We start from the raw sequence: 21,998 nt of genomic DNA on the forward strand, positions 1-21,998 counted from the left end.
TAAATTTAACGTCTTCATGGAATGAAGGCCAAAAAAGAGGCACTTTTATATAAAAATAAAATGATTTATTTTATTATTTTGTATTTCAAAATAGCCTTGACCTGTCTGCATAGTAACAATGTGTAAAGGGTATCAAGTATATCTTTACCTCAATGGGAGCTATTTCTAGACATGGAAGTACAAAACCAGATATGCTAGAGAGGAAGTTGAGCAGAGATAAGTGGAGTATTGGGCTACAGTGTAAAATGTTCCTGCTATTCACCTTACTCAGTGGCTCGTCCAAAGACAGTACCGGCTGAATAATACTTAGTCATAGATACTAATTCCTTTGTTGTTTTTTTTGTTTTACCGTTGACTGTTAGCCACTGATTTGACGACTAATGAATCAATAAATAAAATTAAAAAATCACTTTTATTTAAGTGTCTAGTCGTTCAAGCACTTTTGCACTAATTGGGGACACTTTTCGCTCACACGCACTACCAATCAGCATTAAATGTTCTATGCACACGACGCTCAACTCACAATCAACTAAAGGAAAAAGTATTTTGGTTCAGTTATATGTGGGTGACGTGGTAGCCAGTGATCACATGACATTACTTTGGTGGTACTATATGTATACTCTTTCCTTGTACCTCGACGGGAAGAAGAAGAAGAAGAAGAAGAAGAAGAAGAAGAAGAAGAAGAAGAACTACTGAAGCGGAGCTTGCGATTGTTTTTCCCCCCTAAACTCATGAGAATTTTTCTAAACAGCATACAATGAGTATTACTACGTAAATATAAGTAGATAAAGAATAAAAAAGAAAAATGATTGGTATATCGTCAAGCTGGATATTGGTGCATTTTGTATAAACATTGATGTTTTAGTAGAATTGAAGACAACAGTTTTATTTTAACTATATCATCAGCAAAACAGATATAAAATACTTGAGTTTATTCATTAGTTCGTGTTAGACTTCCGATCATGATCACCACATGTGATAACTTTAATTTTATGACATCAACCAGCTCACTCGAGATCACCATTAAATCTACATTACTCTTGTATTATATGACTTTTGATTTTCCTCGCAAACCGCAGTTTTCACATCTTTTGCAAACAAGATACTTTTATTATTGGGGGAAGGGAAGGAATTAGGAATTTACAGGGCTAAACCTCATCCGTAAACTAGCCATAAAATCAATTCCATTAAAGAGGGCGAGGGCGACCCCTCCATCGTAGTGGGTGTAACACACCATTCATTGTCGGTACAAAGGGAAGGGGTCAGAATAAACAATTTTTCAGCATTGGTTTCGTTATGCTTGCAGCACAGATATTTATTTTCCCTATGATACACGACCATAAAGATCAATATGATGATCCCGAGAACTGAAAAGTATTACATATTTTCAGCCGTTTTGATTATTCTAGGCTATTTTATTTCAAAAATAGATTTCGTTTCTAACTTTGTAAACTCTCTTTTAATTATTTCGCATATCTTATTATCTAAAACAATTTATATAATGAACTGTTACATGTAATAAATCATTATATTATGAATAGCAAGCACGTTATTATGATAGTATATCTATACTGTGCTGTGCTGTGCTGTGCTGTGCTGTGCTGTGCTGTGCTGTGCTGTGCTGTGCTGTGCTGTGCTGTGCTGTGCTGTGCTGTGCTGTGCTGTGCTGTGCTGTGCTGTGCTGTGCTGTGCTGTGCTGTGCTGTGCTGTGCTGTGCTGTGCTGTGCTGGGTATTTCTTCTAAGACGCAGCGGGGTTCGTTATTAGTTTTAGGATTTTATTGTGTATTATTTAGTGGTCTGCCGACTGATAAAGAGATTAGAATGTATACATAAAGAAATTAACCTGAATTCTTCACACGCCTGAAACGTAAATGCGAATAACCACAGATCTAGAAACGGGGTAATGCGGACCAGAAGTCGTCTACAGTTAGCCTATATATCCAGTGACAAGTAGAATATAACTCAATAAACCTATCTTCCTTTACCGGTCCGGTATAAAGCTACTTTTACTACCAATAGACTAGTGACTACCACTTACTCCGACGAAGGACTAACGTCCGAAACGTCAGTTTCACAAAGCTTTTTACGGTGATCCAATTTATCCACAACTTCCTGCTGTTTTATTCAGAAACACCGACGCAGTCCACGCTAGTACTCTACTAGTTATCACCACTAGTGAATAGCAAGTTTAGTTAGTTAAGATGCTTCCAGTTATCAGGCGATTGCGCGTGTTTCACTGCTTGATTCATGTTAGAAACGATGGGATTTGAATGGCAAAATACTAACGCCCACCTGGCAGACAAGATTGGCGGGACATCAACTGGATGGCGAACAGTGTCATCAATAGCAGACCATAATGTTAATGCTTAGTGTTCATGGGTCAAAAGCCTGGTCCCATCGATCCTAAATTCCTGTACGTGCGGTAATAACACTGAGACTCTTCCCTTGCAAGGTTCGCGAGCCTCATGCACCTTCAACTGCGCATATATTAAGAAAAAATCCAGAATGTTCGCTCGTAACGCAAAGAACACTGTGAGCGTTTTTTTTGAGCATTTTACTCTCAGCTTGCGAGGTGATTTCTGAGCAGAAAGAAACAATGAAACCTATCTATTATCATTATCATTTCCTGGTTTGTGCGGTAGTTACTATCAAATCACTGCTGGCTGACAATCAACCAATCCCACGTTTACTCATTAACAAATGAAAAAGAGACATTTGAAAAAGGAAGAGAGGATTTAATGAGTCAGGTTTAGGAAAGAAAGCATAGAGCGGTTTCCAATTGTCTTCATTAGGCCTAACACTATAATTGTCAGTATGGAATATTAGTAAGGAGAACGTCTTAGTGGATAGCTTATGATCATGACTAGTCTTTATTCAGTGTAGATTGAGATAGATATGTCTATATGGTGTGGGATGGTGTTGTTTATCGACTGACCCGACAACATGCATTCAGTTATTCAACAGAAAAGTATCGCGCGCAGTGCTATTAACAACTAACCCACACATACCTAAGGCAGTTGCATGGGAATTAACGTAATAAGGTAATAGTTTTACAGACCAGCGAATTCTACTCGTACTTTGATTGGTCGAAAATATATAGAATAGCCTTGCCTTGATGATGGTTGCTTTGCCTTCCCTTTGAAATGCAAGTTTCGTTCTAATAGTTCCTAGAAAGCTATCCATGGTCTTGAAATTTAAAAATTGATCTTAATGAAAGCGGGATTACGTAGGTTTACTTCGACAAGCTCTTATGTCATGCCCTTAGCGCCATAGTGGGAGGTTTACATAAGATTACCTCTTCCCTTCCGCCAGAGATTCGTTTTCGAGCAAAAGAGCAGAAATATAGGGCCCTCTCACGCGGAAGAAAGGGCCCTGCAAATCTTGTGAACATTTTACGCTTTATTCTCTTTCCTTGCACTAAAAAAGGAAAGTGAAATGAAATAGCTATGTCCTGTGTGTACATAGTTTAGTATTGTACTCAAGAGGCTAAGTTATAAATACTCAAATTTATAACTCTGCGCACGCTACCATACTTAATCTCCCGCCCTCGATCAAAACCACTTTCATAAGAAAATGAAACGACCGCTTATGTCTACATAGTGCGCTGTAAACGGTCTGCGTAAATAGAAATGGACGCGCTCAAGAGAACCTTTTAACATAAAGTGGAGTGTGGTACGCAAACGTTCATGTGGTAACCCTGCGTTTAATCGGATTACAGCACGCTATAATTTTGACTTCCGTGGCATAAAAACTTACTAGCCTACGTACGTACTGCCCTCTGCATCTTGACATTAAACAGAATAACGGTCGCGGAGAGCATTTATAACACGCTACTAGTAATAATAGAGTCCAGCTGAGGTAATATCACACCTACATAAAATAATCGTTTTTGGTTGGCTGGTGGGATTAATTGCACACATCCAGGATCAAATGGATTAATGGAGGGTGGAAGGGATGGAAGAATGAATGAAAGAACGTCTAAATCCCTCCTAGTCCCCCTCGGTATGAACCACTACCCATCGGATCGAGAGAGCCTGGTTCTAGCCACATCAGCTATCCAAGATGGCGGCCAGACGTGTTTATAAGAACACATAAAGAACACCAAAAAATACTCCTGTAATGTCACTCACTAAACCGGCAGAAATAATTACAAAACTATGATATATAATTATCAATATTCAATCACATATTGAGTGTTAATATTGGAAAAATGTCCCGTCGGACAGACGATAAGGCAAAGAAGTTCGTCGACTCAGTGTTTTCTGATCTACGGGCTTTGTCTAATGAAACCAAAAGAAAATTCCACCCAGTAAAAGAGGTAAGTTATTAGAACGTGTATCTGTATATCCAGCTATAAGTAGACAAGGCTGGGGATTATATTATCACGGCGGGAAACGTCTTGATCTCAAGGTGTATGTTGTGACAATAAGATATTGGTCTCTCTCGTTGTATTATTATGAATTATCTACTTATATTTATTTCTTTATGGCCTGATTTCATTACCTTTCTTTGTGGATATTAGGCAGCTGAGGCTGGTATACAAAGGTTGAAGTCAATCTCAGCCAGAAATCAAAAGATCACCACTGGTACGTATGTGATGCGGTTCATAAACAAGAAATATCATAAATAACTTAGCGAGAACTTACTGCTAGTAACAAACTTATCTTATCCGCTTCTATCTCTTCTCGTTTCCTCCTTATTTTCCCCTCTTAACGGATATGATAATATGCTGTATGCTATACATATTATAAACAAAAGTTCCCTCAATTAACTAAAATTTGGACCTATTAAAGTGTTATCAGTGTTTTGTCAATGGGGAATTCGACATTGCAACTTTCAAATGATTTTAGTTTACATAACACAAGAAAACGTACATTAACTCAAGCATTACTTACGATATACAGATGTACACACTTGTACAATCATACTAAAAAGGAACTTCAATATGTATGAGCAGCAGATGCAATAACAGACAATAATTGCTCTAACAACTAGCTGTGTTTGATTGGATAAGACACTATTCCATTGTTATAGCATACCACGTACAGGCCCTATACTACATGCCAAGATTCAACATATAACATAAATACTAACATCTAATTAAAAATACTTACTGGATTTTACAGTTCCTGCAAATGAAAAAGAAAAGTTACAGTCATTTTTGTTTGTTTATATGTCAATAAAAATGGGAAGAACTACGGTGTATATGAAATACCCTGCAAATCATATGCAGTAATTTCTTGAATAATTCTTTATAGAACAAGGCATAAAACCATAGATGTTATAATAAAAATATCATTCTATTAGACACACACACACACACACACACACACACACACACACACACACACACACACACACACACACACACTTACACACACTTACACACACACACACACACACACATACTTACACACACTTACACACACTTACACACACTTACAAACACTTACACACACTTACACACACTTACACACACTTACACACACTTACACACACTTACACACACACACACACACACACACACACACACACACACACACACACACACATGTAACAAAATCAATATACTAAATAGTTACTAGATGGCTATCTTATAATTCCCTTTGATTTTGTCATTGCAGCTTTAGCCGAGGAGAATGAGATTCTGCAGCCATTTCTGCTTGGTTGTGACACCAAGTCACTTAGAGTCATACAGATCTCATTAACAGCATTACAAAGACTCATAACAAATGAAGCTCTGTCTGAGGTGAGATATTCATACATCAAACAATATTCTAGTGTGTCAATATGTGAGGAGAGTAAATATGCATAAAACATTCTGTTCACTTCCTTTTTTGAATTTCATGGATGTTACATTCATGTAAGACATGGTTCCTCTTCATGGAAGAGACATATGTATTTTATGGAACAACATTCAAAAGATAGGGACTGTGTAGCACCCTTAAACATTTTGGGAAAAGCTTAGATTATTTGAAAATATAGTAGAGTAGTACATGTAAGTATGTGTATAACTAAAGGATGGGGCAGATGACACTTGAAAATTAAGTAGATTATTTAGCAAAAGTGTGGGACCCCATCTATTGCTCCACCCTCCCCTCCCCTCAGCCCCTTTCTGAGCCCCTCTTAGGTACTGTGAGTTATGAGCTGTTAAGAGTCCAATGTACTAATGAATGTTTTTAATGTTCACCTTGTCAGCCTTCAGCCAATAATCTTGTTAGTACACTATGGAACCTAATGGAGAGTGGTTTAGAGGAGCTAAGGATTCTACAGACTGTCATACTGTTGATAACTACTTCAAACATAGTACATGGGGATCATTTGGGGAAGGTAAGCAAGAATGTAATGCAATGGTATAATATTAGTCTTATACATTGAGATGTGATGAGAAATGAGATCAACTTTATTTATGCATGCTAACCTATTCAATAAAATAGAATACCGGTTTCCAATAGGGGAGTGATATAATTAGAGACTATTACTATCAGTTTATTTTTACCTAACTATAGAAGCTTTGCACCATCATGTGATGGCAGCCATGACAGGAGGCACAACAACAGAGTCTTTCTCCCCAGGGAAACTGAATTCTTTCTCATGTAAACCAGATTAGACCAGAATTATTGTTCCTGCCTCCTGTCATGGCTGCCATCATGTGATGGTGCCAAGCCTCTATAGGGCAGTAGATGCTGTAGTATTATGACACTTGTGAATCGTATTCAGTAAACAGTTTAATCTGTTCTTTCCACTTGTTTGTTTTGCAGGCTATGGCATTATGTTTCAGGCTTTATTTTGTTAAAGATTCAACAGTCAGTGGAACTGCTGCTGCTACTGTCCGTCAGATGGTTTCTGTTGTGTTTGATAGAGTTGTTACAGAAGACAGTAATCCTAAAGGTCTGTTTTCAAACAGCAATCAACCAAAAAACATTATACTAAAACAATTCCTTATAAAAGGTCTGGGGTCTGATTGAGTTTGCTTTTGTAGAACTTTAAATGGTATCAAACTTGCAGCATGGATTTCCAGGTTCTCTGATTTTCTTCCCTCCATAATAACCAACATATGGTTTGAGTGTTTTGCCCCTCTCTATAATGCATGGAATATTGAATGTAGTGGTAGTAATGATGGAGTACCTCATGGCTAGGGAGACATTTTTAGTTTATTCTTTTATTTCTTGATCCTAGATGATGAAAAGCCTGATGATGTTTCCAACACAAGACACAAAAACTGTCCCGTGAGTCTGCACCCCTGTGCAAGGGATGCTTATCTATTGTTCCAGGTAAAGATCAGATGACAAGCAAACACTTCAATCTGTTTGTGTGTTACACTGAACATTAATATGATTGTGTCTCAATAGGATCTGTGTCAATTGACAAGTGGAGAACAGCCATATTGGCTTCATGGTGTAGTAGAAATGACAAGAACCTTCGGTTTAGAACTCCTGGAATCTGTTCTCAGAGGATATCCTCACATCTTCCTTAAGGTATTAATTCTAAAGACTAGAATTGCTTAGAAATAGAAATAACTTTGGTAGAGGAAATTTTCAAGCAAAATTTTCCATCAAATAACCTGTCATATCCTCACACCTTTCTAATAGTAAAAAGGAAAGTAAAGGAAGTTTGATAAAGAAATATGAGGTGGTTTTTATTCATGAATATCTATCATACATGTATATCTTGTCGCCAACTCTTCACAATCCCTACACCAATTCAGTCCTTACTAGTGTTTATACTTTCATTGACACACAGACTGTACTTTCAGGTTCAACATTTCTTATCACATTTTCCCTTTCATTTTTCTGCAGCACCCAGAATTCAGTTTTCTACTGAAAGAGAGAGTATGTCCCCTAATAATCAAGTTGTTTTCCCCGAGTATCAAGTATCGACAAGGAGGATCACAGTCATCACCAGGGTCTGTCGAAAGACCAGTGTACCCTGTGGCTGTAAGACTGCTCAGGATTGTATCTGTTCTTATCGAACAGTTTTACACACTACTGGTAATTATTAATCATTATTTAAAAAATAATACTTCATTTGTATATATTATCAATAATCAAATCTTGACAAAATATTCTTCTTTATAGGTGACAGAATGTGAAATTTTCCTGTCATTACTTGTCAAGTTTCTCGATTCGAGTAAACCTTTGTGGCAACGAGCGTTAGCACTTGAAGTCCTTCATACATTAACCATCCAACCTGCCCTTCTTAGGTAAGCAGTGGGTGACTTCATCTATATTAATCTTTTTTAAATTGGAAAATTGAGTGATGTAATTCAAGTGTACTTCATACTGAGTGGTATACACAGCTACAGCAGTGTTCATGTGAGATCTTGGTTGAGCTGTATATATGAGTTTAGTTTGTTTGATGTTTTGTTTTCTCACTTCCCACAATGCTTTTTCTCTGGGTACTCTGGTTTTTCTCTAGCCTGCAGGTCTGGAGGGCTGCTTTGCAGGCTAGTTTTTTTTACTCCATACTAATCCGCATGTAAGTCAAGTGTTTCAAATAACTAAGTAGAGTAAACCTTATGAAATAACCCTTCACAGATCATAATGTCTGTAAAATATATTTACTGCATAAGCCATTAAATTAGAAGTAAATACCAATGCCATTTCTATTTTACTCTTTTTCTTTTCATGATTTCAGGTCTTTTTGCCAGTTTTACGACATGCAGGAACATTCCACCAAGATATTCCACAACATTGTCAATGCATTATCAAGTTTCATCCAGTCTCTCTTCACTAACCAGTTATCCCACGGCACAGGACCAAGCTCTAGTTCTTCTCCTAGTGGCAATACAATACAAACATCCTCCAGTGCCCCACCCCCCTCAGTCATGGCATTAAGTACCATGGGAGGGGTGACTCCACAACCAGGGTTTCTGTACCGAGGTGCTTGGGTACCTTTAACAGTCACACCTGTTTCTGGTCAAGCCAAACCAGTCTAGTAAGAACAATATGCTTTTTTTAAAATAACTTCTCACTACTCATCTTTGTATTTTTCAACAGTCCTTGTTTAGTGCCAAAGTTACAACCTGTTATCATTTCCCAGGACTTATGATAATCTATCATCTGATGTGCTTTGGATTTTGTTGCTTTTCAGTCTTGATCATCTAGAGAAGCAAGAAACACCATCAATTCCAGATGGCTACACATTGTCCATCGCCTTTGCCTGCATACTAGAGATTGTCAAGGGACTAAATACTCTAGTCGTACATACCTCTCCAGAGAAACCATCAATAGAGGGCTGGATTGAACCAGATGTAAAACATGTAAAGGAGAGTGATACTGGTGTGGGGACTGTCAGTATTAATGCTATGGATCAAGGTGAGTGAGGTCTGGTGTGTTACAGGGTAATACTAGTGAGTGTGTTATAAAGGAGAGTGATACTGGTGTAGGTGCTGTCAGTATTAATGCTATGGATCAAGGTGAGTGAGGTCTGGTGTGTTACAGGGTAATACTAGTGAGTGTGTCATGAAGGAGAGTGATACTGGTGTGGGGACTGTCAGTATTAATGCTATGGATCAAGGTGAGTGAGGTCTGGTGTGTTACAGGGTAATACTAGTGAGTGTGTCATGAAGGAGAGTGATACTGGTGTGGGGACTGTCAGTATTAATGCTATGGATCAAGGTGAGTGAGGTCTGGTGTGTTACAGGGTAATACTAGAGAGTGTGTTATAAAGGAGAGTGATACTGGTGTGGGTGATGTCAGTATTAATGCTATGGATCAAGGTGAGTGAGGTCTGGTGTGTTACAGGGTAATACTAGAGAGTGTGTTATAAAGGAGAGTGATACTGGTGTGGGTGATGTCAGTATTAATGCTATAGATCAAGGTGAGTGAGGGCTTGAGTGAGTGCTACCTTACTGTTTGACACGGGGGACTTTCTGGAGACAAGGTAGACAGAAATATACTCAGACTGAAAGTATTGAAAACCAACACCTACACATGCAGAGGTCTTTAGACAAAATGGGTACAGGGAATTAAATAGGGAGAGTAGTTAGATCCCCACCAACCTGCTAGCCCTTCAAGCTTCAAAGATGGTCATAAACTAGTAAGAACTTGTAACACTAACAGGATTGCTGTGTTATTTTAGGTGCGAGTAATAATCATGTGGGCAAAGAAATGGTCAATGCTTCTTGGTGTGGTGTTTTAGCATCTCTGTCACTTCTTCTTGAATCAAGGTAAACTGCCTTAACTCATTGTCTGTTCGTATTATTTCAGGCCATGTGTCATTCTCTTGAGCATTATTTCATTGATCGCAGTACTGTCTGTTAAAATACATCAGTATGAGAGAGACAAAAAAGCATAGGACATATGTTCTGAAATAGAAGAAATAACACTGTGGCCTGTCGAAGAATTGCTGTGTGGAATGCAGCATTATTATTATCATTCCATATTTTGATATTTATTCAATATCTAGTATCTACCCTTACTATGCTTCCTTCTCACAATACCTACATTTTTAAAATTTTTTTTCAGTAATGATGAGACAGGAACAGAAGCCATTCTTAAATCCTTTCAGATGTTCTCTAACGTGTGTGGTGTATTAAGCCTGACTACCCCACGTGATGCATTCATAACATCATTATGTAAAGCTGCGCTTCCACCGCACTACACACTAACTATAGTTAACCCACACTCTGGTAAGGCTCAGGTATCATACATCAAGAACCCCTCGTCTAGTCATGGAATGGGGTCTGATGCACAAGGTGGTGGAGGTAGTGATCAACCTGTTCTGTCAAGAACTATGTCGTTCCCTGGAGGGGGAGGGTCAGGAGCTGTTGTTACCGGTACTTCTGTTGGTGGATCTCATGGTCCTGTATCGGTAAGTACATCGAGGATTAACTTCAAAAGTTGCATTTTTGGAAATAGTAGACACCAAATTATTTATCTTTTTTTATCTTTTTTGTTGTTGTTTCAGTTAACAGCTAAGAATGTGCAGTGTATGCGTGCCTTACTTAGCCTTGCACACTGTCATGGTACTATATTGGGTACTGCCTGGCACATGGTCCTTATAACATTACAGGTAATTATATCAAACATTAATGTGCAGTGTATGCGTGCCTTACTTAGCCTTGCACACTGTCATGGTACTATATTGGGCACTGCCTGGCACATGGTCCTTATAACATTACAGGTAATTATAACACACATTAAGGTGCAGTGTATGCGTGCCTTACTCAGCCTTGCACACTGCCTGGCATACATTACAGCCTGTTCACGTACATAATGTACATCTATATGTATACAAACTGTACCGTTTCTTACGCCAGGTCGTTAATAAATACTGTCTTATTTTCAGCACTTAACCTGGATCCTTGGCTTAAAACCCTCAACAGGCGGAACCTTGAAAGCCATGCCAACTACAGAAGCACCTAACTTGGTAAATTGAACTCCGATTTTTGCTCTTTACGTCTGAAGCACTGAGTATATTTAACATAGGATTGTTACTCATCATCTGTGTTTTATCTTTCAAGGTAATAAGTCAAAGTATGATGGCAGAGTTACCTGTTCTCGCTGCTATTCTGTCAAGACTCTTTGAAACATCACAGTACGTAGTAAAGCCACATTATCCACACACATACGACACATACACGTGTTCAAAACCTTTCTTGACCGTGGGGTACTAGTACCAAGATAACACACGATAACGAGGTTTTTCGAACCAGGAAAAGATACTAATTTTTCACAAGTGTTCAATAAGTAGCGAGAAACTAGACAACATGCAACTTTACTTGATTTGAACCCGGAGACAGGGCAGACGATAATCGTAAGGAATACGAGGGATTTTTGTTCACTTTTTATTTCATTCTCCTATTCTTCGTTTGCAATAGACGTCATAGCCGCCATGTTGGAAGAATTTGACAAAAGATTTTACAATGAATTCTTTTGTTATATCTTCCAACATGGCGGACATCCCTTTTGTTATTGTGCTCTCTTGGGATTGATTGCAAACCAAAATCCATTACTTGCTGACATATTCGTTCATGTTAGACGTCTAATGTTGTAGAGAAATGAGAAACAGTATTACCAGAACTACGGTTAAGTTAGTGCTCATTAATATTGGTGTGTTGTTCTCCAGATACCTTGATGACGTAGCATTACATCACTTGGTGGATGCTTTGTGTCAGCTGTCTTCCACATCAATGGAACAAGCACAGTCCAATAAGGTATCAGGAATCCAGTCCACTCCTCTCATTTCTTATTAAAGTTCTGGTTAATGGATCTAATGCCTTCATGTTTACAGGAACCATCCTTGTTTGCCGTTGCTAAGTTACTAGAGACAGGACTAAACAACCTTCATCGAGCTCGAATACTGTGGAAACCGCTGACCGCGCATTTGTTGGAGGTAAGCAGTTTGTCTCTTGATTAGTTGCGAGGTCTTACTGGTCACCTATTGAAGACCAGTGCAAATTATTATATATATATTTATCTCCGTATCGATAAATCGGTTTCAGGTCTGTCAGCACACTCACGCGAAGATGAGGGAATGGGGAGCAGAAGCTGTGACGTCATTAGTCCGTTCAGCTCTGACGTATAATCACAAGCCACCGCTGAACGAGAATATTGTGAGTTATGATGTGATGCAACGATGGTGATATTAGTGGTGATGATTGTGATGAGAGTAAATGATGACAATAAACATGATTGCTGATTCTGATGGTTGTGAGGGTTATATTAAGAATAATGATGATGACACTTGATGGTGTTTTTTCGCGATTAAATTAGAAACACACCGACTCTAAACTCTGTGTTTAACTGATGTTGACATTTCAGAGTTTGCAAGCGATGTTACTGTCCCCATTACAAGAAATGTCTTCCATATCCTACTCCGACATACGATACAAGCAGCTTGAATGTGTCTTACAGGTAAATACCGTCTGGTTATCCCGTATTTTTTTCCACCCTTTGGTGCAATTTCCCATTCTCACTTTATATTTCAGCGGCACCTCTCAAATCTTCACTTCTACATATCTATCTTGCTTTTCAAATTTTAGATTCTCCATTCTACTGGTCAAAATCTTGGTCACGGCTGGCCGTGTGTTCTTGGTGTGATAGGAGCTGCAACCAATCAACAGGGGTAAGGATATGACGCCACACAATACACGAAACCTCTAGGCTATGAGGAATCTTCCAATTTGTCTCGATTTTAAGCTTTGTTTTTGACGCTAGTAACGATCACTTGCCCACGCCCATAATACAGCTTGGACTGCCTGTGGTTAGATGGCAGAATATTAAAATCCCTTTAGTTTCGGGAATTAAATTCTTTCTCATGTAAAACGATTGTATTGTTCCTGCCATATAACGTGGATGCCGTCACGTGATGATACAAAACCTCTGTTAGGACCAGAGACGTGCGTGTGCGCATGGATAGGAAACTGGAGACGGCCTATCAGAGTTGCTGGTTAAAAAGTTAAAAAACATAGAAATACTAGCTCGAGCAACCGTAAATGTAAAAATGTTTCGAAGTTTTGTAACAAGTGTGATTGTTTGCTTGTTTTTAGGGAAGGTCTGATTCGCGTGGCGTTCCAGAGTCTTCAGTTAGTAGTGACTGACTTCCTACCCTTGATGCCTTGCGCGTGTCTCAAGGTTGTCATTGATGTTGCTGGGAAGTTTGGTTTACAACCACTTGAACTGAACATTAGCTTGACAGCCATTGGATTACTGGTAAGACATGATACATTACGCATGCGTAAGCATAGATTTTCCCGCGCTTTTCTTGGGTATCAGCTAAAGTGCAAGACCACAAATTCATGCTAGTTTTGAATGTGCACAAAACTCATACTTGATGTTATATATTATTGTATATGTGACGTCATGTTCACCAAAAAGATTTGCGATTTATTTCGCGGATTACGTCATCCAACTTGGTGGCCGCCATAATTGTTATTATTCCATTCTGTTGCAATAAAAGCTTGCTCTCCAAAGATGGCGCCGAAGTGGAAATCACATGCTTCTCCCCTATTATATCTTGATATTATATCTTGGTTTTACACCATTATCTCGTAACTCCCAAAGAAGTTCAAACATTTTAAGAAGAAAAAGAAATCTAAGAGGATTTTGGAATAAACTTAAAATGCCACTGTTTTCTTTTTTTTTTTTAGTGGAACATCGCAGATTTTTTATCTCAAAACCGCGACAAAATACGCGAAGGCCTCAAAGCTCCTGATTCATCGGAGTTTGAGGGTCTAAAGTACGATCGTCCCGTCCCTCCAAGTGATCGATTATGGATGTGTCTCTACTCCAAGCTTGGTGATCTTTGTGTTGATCCACGACCTGCTGTCAGGAAGAGTGCAGGACAGACATTGTTCTCTACAATCAGTGTACATGGATCGTTATTAGAAAATATCACGTGGTATACTGTACTGTGGCAGGTAATAGATACGCAATATTAAACTAGCTTAAAATATGCTCTCTAAAGCGGGAATGATGAAGACAATGATGATGACAATGATGATGATGTCGTTGTTGATGAGAATTGTGATGGTGGTGATGATAATGACGTTGACATTCATAGTTATCGTAAGGGTAATCCTCAGCATGTGTTCTAAATGGTATATACTTTCCTAATATTTATCATGTGTTGATATTATCTTTAGGTGTTATTCCCTCTGCTTGATCAAGTCAAGCGCATGTCCACGACAGCAGCTACTGTCCCACCACCAAGTGACATCAATCAAGCCAAGAACAAAATACTCATCCATCACTCACGTGACACGGCCGAGAAGCAATGGGCAGAAACACGTGTCCTGACATTGAATGGTGTGGCTAGAGTATTCAACACTAGGCGCCAGACTCTCGCAGCCCTGGATGAATTCCCCAGGGCCTGGGCACTACTCTTGGAGTTTGTCGAATCAGCAGCATTGAGTAAATCATCTGAAGTAGCGCTAGCAGCATTGAAAAGTTTCCAGGAGATGGTACAGGATTCTAGTGAGAATAGCAATGGTGAGAAAGAAGAGGAAGATATTAATATGCTACTTGACCCTGTACGAGCTGCAAAGATGAGATCCAGGATGAAAGTGAAACCAAAGTTTTACGAAGAAGCTGAAGATCTAAACTTGTGGATTAATGCCTGGAAGGTTTGGTGCGATATTGGAATGTCGAGTCTGTCACCCTCATCATTCGACCAAACACGAGTAGATGCTGAGGGGAAAACAGTGACTAACAAGATCTACCCAACCCAGCCATACATTACCGCCCTTGTGCAAATATTCCCCACTCTCTTTAGACGGATATACAATAGATTTGGTTTAGCAGATTTGCAGAAACTCTCCAAGATATTACAAGCTTGCATCACGATTCCTGTGCCTGCAGACCAATCTCCTTTCCTCTTGCCCTCATTTCAGGACACTATTCTAACTCCTTTACAACACTCTATCATCGATGTAGTGGATATCTTACGAGAACCTCTGCCCAACAACAAGGGCTCTGTACTAGACATATCTAGCCAACCAATGTATCCTACTTTATTTGGACTGTTAGTATTCTTTGTAGAATGTGCTTGTAACCCTCCTAAGGTTGATAATGAAGTATCCTTCGGCAAGAAGAAAGAATGGTTGATTCTTCAATTAACGCCATTTTCTGAGAAATGCTTAGAGATGACAGTGGAGATGTATGGTACTAGTGTCAACAAGAATGCTGTTATACAAGAAAAAGTCCTAGAGAAAATTATCAAGGTAAATGAACTTATAATAAAACAGTTTTCTTTCCATTTGATTCTGGATTCAAGGGTTTTCCTCCCTCGATCCACAAAACCTAACATGCTATTGTAAAGTAAATGAAGTTGAAAAAACTCAAACGCGCTAAATTCCAATTTGACCAGTGAGTTAGCCGTGCCCTGACAAATTAGCACAGAGGTTGTTTCAGGGTTCCATAAAATATATTTTTTAAAGTACGTCTTTTCTTGAGTATTATTTCTTTCTTTACCAATAATATTTAACGTCGTACATTAAGGTACTATTTCAAACATAGAACATTTAATGTATTTAGATATAAATTTAGATGATTTTCGTTTCCACCTCAGGCACTTCGCACACCTATGGGTCTAAAGTATGACTGCCCATCACAGACCACGTGGAAGCTTGCAGTTAGTTCTCTTCTTACTGTTTTAAGAATTGGTCTTCCTGTGGCGCTAAATAATCCAGGTACCTCGAATCACATGATTTCTTCTTCAGTTCAGTCTTACCTTGTAGAGCTGTTAACATGGTGTTTGTTGTGATTGTAGATTCATTTAGTTCAATGTGGTATGAACTGGCTTCGTGTCTTGAGGATTTCTTGTTCTCTGAGAAGTAAGTATGGACCCCATTTCCTCTCCACTTTACTGCGTCCCACACAACTCAGTCCACAAGTGGCATGGTTTCTCGTGTTGTGGCTGCTGTCCTTAAAAAACATTTATTTATTACATCTAATTTATTCCAAATTTAGGGAAAGCGCACCACTTCTGTTCTTTGCACAGCCACAACAATGCTACCCTGGGCTCCAGAGGTTCTATTCGCTTTTCCCAATGCTCGATTACCAGCACAAATTTCTCAAATTTTCTGTTTTTGATTAGGACTCCACCCAACACGCAGTCACTGGAGCAGCACCAACAAGACGAAGAGCTTGATATTAAGGTTCGTACAGCTGTCAATCATGTTGGAATAAAGAGGACCCCTCCCCCTCCCCTCTGCATAATGATGTAAACTTAACATCTATTTATGGGTTTTTCAGCTTCTACGAATGATTCGTGAGGATATCTTACCACACTCGTCTACTCTTCCTAAAGACTTCATGGTCCGTGTGATGGCGCTACTGAACCGTGGCTCCATTCATTCTGCTACTGACTCAGCATTCAGCGGTAAGTACTCCTACCATGGTTCCTGATGCACATGAGAAGAAGACACATCAATATGGATTTTACTCAACTAAAGAATCTTATGCTCGAGGGAATAGCACGTGGTGTTAAATGACAGACAGGGTGTGGTCAACTCGTTTATTTCAGACCAAGGGTAAAAGCCGGGTAACGGGCATTTTGGGAGCGGTTCCCCTCTCTTACAACATGGCATTTGTTCTCATGTCGCTTGGTTTCCTTATAGGTACTGATGCGAACAGTTTTCCTATCCGTGAAGAGTTTGCCAAATCTTGCTTCGAGACGTTGTTGCAGTTTTCATTTGTGAATGACTCTCACCGACAAGACGTAACAGGTATGATATAAGCTAGCAACCGGCTTTTCTTCCTTAGAACTTGTACCTTTAGTCAATATTCGTAGTTTGTAAATACTAACACTTGGTGCTTGTTTGTCCAAAACGGGAACCTAATTTGTCAATTGTGAAAAATATATTAGATTCCGCAAAGACGAGCTGTGCTCTGAATATGACCGGCTGATGTGAAAAGTATATCTTGCATGTGCGCTTGCTGTCTCGTGCTGCCCCACATATCTCGCGGTAAAACTCATGGTACGGACGTGCCGTGACCGTAACGATACCATGTGCGAGTATTCTAATTGGATAAATAGGTAGCCTCGCGTGCTATGATCGGTTCAACGGACGTCAGTTCCGTGCTGTGACAGTGGTTGTATACCGTACGCGCTCCTTGGTCATAGTCTAGGAACTACCCTAAGCGGCACTATATGAGGTGTATAGGAATTGTTAGCAAGGACAGTTATTTCCCGTCCATCGCTTACTACCCTGCTAGCAGAGGTTGTTTTTCTTCCCCTCCGTAACGTAGGGTAGAAAAAGACTTGTACAAGCAAGGTATCACTTACAAATTGTAATGTATAACCTGTTTTATATTCAATGTGTCTGTGTCCTATGTTTATAATTTAGATGGTCAAGTATCGGAATTAGCACTCGATGCAATGTTGAGTCGTTGTCAAGATGTTCTTGAAAAATACGTAGAGGACGAAAGACTGAGCGGAAAATGCCCGCTACCAAGGTATTGCCCATACTTATCCGTTTTTACTTTCCTAGACCCAGACCTTTTCCTTTGATGTGTCACTGATCAGATTCTTTTCCCTCAGAACACGCATGGCTGAAATGTCATTCGTCATGAAGGCTGTCAGTACCTTGATTGGCTCTTTGAAGAAAATGACACGTGACAACGCACGTGTTGGTAAGTAGTCTAACATATATTATGTATATTGGGTATTCCTGAAGTTTTCTAGTACATTCACCATCGTTTATAATGTCGTTTTGATGGAAAACTATATGTGACAATCGGCTACAATAAGGCATCCACGTGTTGGTTGAATGCTTCAAATGTTCTGAAACAACCATTAGGCTGATCAAACAGTACTAAGCTTAATAAGCACTAAATGAGCACAAAAATAAAAGTGTCTACTGTATCATCAGTGGTATTTAGTACTAACTAGTGCTAGTTCTGATGTACCTTTTCTGATGAATATAGTGTTTGCACTCTAAACACGCTATCATGTATTGGTTACATCTTCAAGTAGTTAGTTTAGTCATCCTTTGCAACAACACGTCTTTGATGCATGATGAAATTAAGTGAAAGTAAAATATCTCTTACAACTACAACAATGTTGTTTTGGTATTACTTGCAAAGATTTATGTTCAAATTATAATTTTCAACTATTGTATGGGTATTGTCCATTTGTCCCATTCCAACAAACAGACAGACAAGATCCTATACTTTTTAGATTGATGTCACCCAACCGTCCATATGCCATCCATCCATATGTGCCATCTATCCATCCATATGCTATCCATCCCCAAAAAGCACTCACCTAAGATTCATGCTTTTTGCATTGAAGTTGTTTGAACATCGCTTGCAGTGACAATAAAACGTATTGGTTTAGTTTGTTCCATCCTATCCTATGTTATATCATGTATATTGAGTACCACCGATGTATACTCTGTAAGCAAGTCATAAGACAAGATCATTTGTTTACCTTGAGTACCACCGATGTATACTCTGTAAGCAAGTCATAAGACAAGATCATTTGTTTACCTTGCAGTTGACCCCAAGATCTGGGACCAAGTAGTCCAACTCTACCCACGTTTGGTAGAATGTAGTACATGCAACTCAAACCAAGTTAGACGAGCTTTGAAAGAAGCATTGCAAGAATATGCAGACTTACTAGTAGCCCCTCGGGTGGACAAAGCTGCTTCTGGCTCATTGGCTACTGTCAACGGCAGCACCTAGTATCTGCTAGTTTGGAAAATTGCCCATAAATAGTGGCTTATGTAAACTAAATTAACATATGGGCCTGGTTTTGACTTGCAACACAACTGTAAGCCTAAGGAAAATACAAACTCTGTTACATATTACATGTTAGGAGTTGTCTTGTAGAAGACCTACACAGAGTCTGTGTGTCACTCATGGGTGCAGCAGCAGGGGTGGATCCAGGGGAGGGGTACAGGGGGTGTGCACCCCTCCCTGGATTGACTTTGATCCCCTTCTTTGAAGATAACCAATACAAAATAATATTTTTTCCCCTTTAATTCTAAGGGGTGTGCAGCACTCTCCCTGAACAAACTCCAGGATCCACCCCAGAGCTGGATATAGTCCTAGCATTGTTTTTATCTTAGATGATACATTTTTGAACATGAATCATTTTAGGGTTTTTCTTAGTTCCTTTGCTTTACGTTAAAACCAGGCATCATAGATAAAAATATTATGTAAAATGAAATATTTCAATGGAATATTGATATTATGGGTTAAATTGAATCGAATGTTAGTACATCTTTGAGATGCAACTTGGTTAAGAGTTGCACAAAAATGAATTTATAAATTATTTTCCTTTGAATGAACATTGAACAGGAAATGGATAGAAGATAAAAATGCAAAAGTTTTAGTAAAACAGAGCTTTTTAGACAGTATGTAGTAGACGTTGTACAGATGAAACCGTTGTTCTTGGATTGCAACCAATGTGACTCAAAATCTCTTGAGATATGAATAATAATGAAACAGCCGCCATGTTGGTTGATATAATGAGAGAAGCTGATGAGGAATGCTTTGCAAAAGTCAACCAACATAGCAGCTGACTTTACATTCACCCAAAAAACTAGAGCAATAAATGTCCTTTAAATAATGCTTCACTTTTTATGAGCAAAAATAACACTGCTTAGGAGATAATAAACCCATGAAAAGATACCAACTGAGTAGTGCTAAGTAGTACAGTTTGAATGATAGAAAACAATAGATTTTGGATTAGTAGTTTCGATACTTTTCCATGGGTTTTCTTTCTCATAATGGACATAAAAAATAAAATATATTTCAGACTTCAACGATTTGTGTTGCTGCATAAGGTCGTCATAATTATTGAACTATCATCATGAATAATCTAAAAAATCTAAAAACCCCAACTTTCTCATGCACTGTAAATTTTTCATCTACAAACTGAAACCCTTGGAATAAGTGATGCCAATCTGGTGTTGTAATAACTACAGTAGAGTGCAAACAATTAATCCGTGCAACACTAATTACTAAATAGTACAAAATATTGCTAATTAAATGGGGCTAAATGTAATTTAGCCAAAGTTAAAACTACAACTAAGCCTGCTAGCCTAAGCACCGTTGGCCAGCGGACCATCCACGCTACGCCTGTGCCCTCACTCCGGGTGGCGTGTTCACTAGCTGACTTGTAGCTTATATGCCATCTTTGCATGCTTGCCATCGTACAAGTTGCCCCTCCCTCCCTCCTCTATACGGTTAAGTTCAGTCTACATCATAGGTAATTATTATCTCCACTGTTTTAACAGTGTGACAGGCACCAGTGTTGGGTTGTGGCCCAGTTGCCATGGTTACCTCCTTGCTGGGCCATATGCTCACGTGACCAGACCCCGCACTGGTACCTAGCCCAAACTTATTAGTTGATGAGTTTTAAATAGAAAACAATGGAATTTGCATGAAATTGTGCTAATTATAACTAAAGTTTCACGGTTATATTGTTTGCACTCTATGCTAAACTTCGTGCCTTAACCAATTTGCAGATTTCATGATAAAAATGGTGGAAACAGTGGCTTGAATTGGGAAAGAAATGGTACATTTGCATGTATTGAAATGTGCTTCCAATGTGATGAGAGGAAGATTGACAGGATGATAGAAAACAGTGTTTTTACTACCATTATAATTGAGCTGCGACCCTCAAAGTTTGAGGTCTCATTTGCCAACTAGCATTTCAACAACTGTTATCAAAGAACTGAAATTTTGAATAAATCTTGAGGGACTGAAATAAAGATTTTAATCCTCAAAAATCTTTAATTCAGTCAAAAATTTCTCAAAATATATTTTTTTAAATTTCAGTTCTTTGATTGATGGTGATAGAAATGCTAGACACAACAAACTTTGAGGGTAGTTCTTCAGCCATAATGATAGAGTGATTTTCATATGATCGTGAAAGAATAGGCAAACTAATAGTTAGTAGTAGACTCTAAACCAATGATTTTCTTTTGTTCTTTATCAACTATTACAAACTAAATGGTCTATTTTCTTTCACGGTCATGTGAAAATCATTCTAGTAATGTAAAACTAATAACAACATGGATCATTGACACTGGCACCACAAAATGGAGCTTTCAGAAATTCACCTGAGTGACTCCTGAGCAATTGTTCCAAGTTGAGGTTGAACTCGATAAATATCGAGGTGAATTTTGTTTCATCCAATCACAGTTAGCCTGCGTGCAGCTGAAGAGAAAAGTTAGGCTGCATGCAGGCTAATCACAGCCATTTAGCAGGAATTTCTATTATCTTTGAGTTGATGCACAGTAAAATTGTATCCTGAACTGGACACATTTCCCCCCCTCTTTGCTGCATGCTGGGACAATCAAAATTAAGAATTTAGAAAAAATTTCAAATACAACCTTGGATATATCAAGAATAATGATTTCTCAAATGAAAATTTATTTTACACACAAGTTATCAAAGTGAAGTGAGATAAATGTTGAATAAAAATTATGATTATGTGGAAGTGTTCTCTGAAAAATATCTGAAATTATGAATCTGATGGATATTTTGACAATGTAAATTTACAATTTCATTTGAAGTTAAATTTCTAGAAAAAAACG

General features: G+C 38.6%; 1 protein-coding gene across 1 annotated transcript; it reads left to right on the forward strand.

The window, feature by feature from the left end:
* The first annotated feature begins 4,050 nt into the window (after window positions 1-4,050).
* Window positions 4,051-20,219, forward strand: LOC116305458 (protein MON2 homolog). Its single transcript, XM_031715360.2, has 32 exons — window positions 4,051-4,319; window positions 4,524-4,587; window positions 5,626-5,750; window positions 6,200-6,331; window positions 6,763-6,892; window positions 7,181-7,275; window positions 7,354-7,479; window positions 7,801-7,992; window positions 8,080-8,204; window positions 8,639-8,938; window positions 9,095-9,318; window positions 10,085-10,172; window positions 10,471-10,816; window positions 10,913-11,017; window positions 11,294-11,374; window positions 11,469-11,542; window positions 12,074-12,161; window positions 12,239-12,340; window positions 12,450-12,560; window positions 12,769-12,861; window positions 12,990-13,072; window positions 13,497-13,659; window positions 14,097-14,366; window positions 14,592-15,668; window positions 16,016-16,136; window positions 16,217-16,280; window positions 16,544-16,604; window positions 16,702-16,828; window positions 17,067-17,174; window positions 17,796-17,904; window positions 17,990-18,081; window positions 18,947-20,219. Exons 1-32 carry the CDS (start codon window positions 4,212-4,214, stop codon window positions 19,132-19,134), a joined length of 5,172 nt encoding a protein of 1,723 aa, XP_031571220.1. The 5' UTR covers window positions 4,051-4,211; the 3' UTR covers window positions 19,135-20,219.
* Window positions 20,220-21,998: the final 1,779 nt, after the last annotated feature.

This window comes from Actinia tenebrosa, unplaced genomic scaffold (genome assembly GCF_029948245.1).
Source record: "Actinia tenebrosa isolate PJP-AT-01 unplaced genomic scaffold, QUT_ActTen_1.0 PGA_scaffold1__47_contigs__length_23844297, whole genome shotgun sequence".
Lineage (NCBI taxonomy): Eukaryota > Metazoa > Cnidaria > Anthozoa > Actiniaria > Actiniidae > Actinia > Actinia tenebrosa.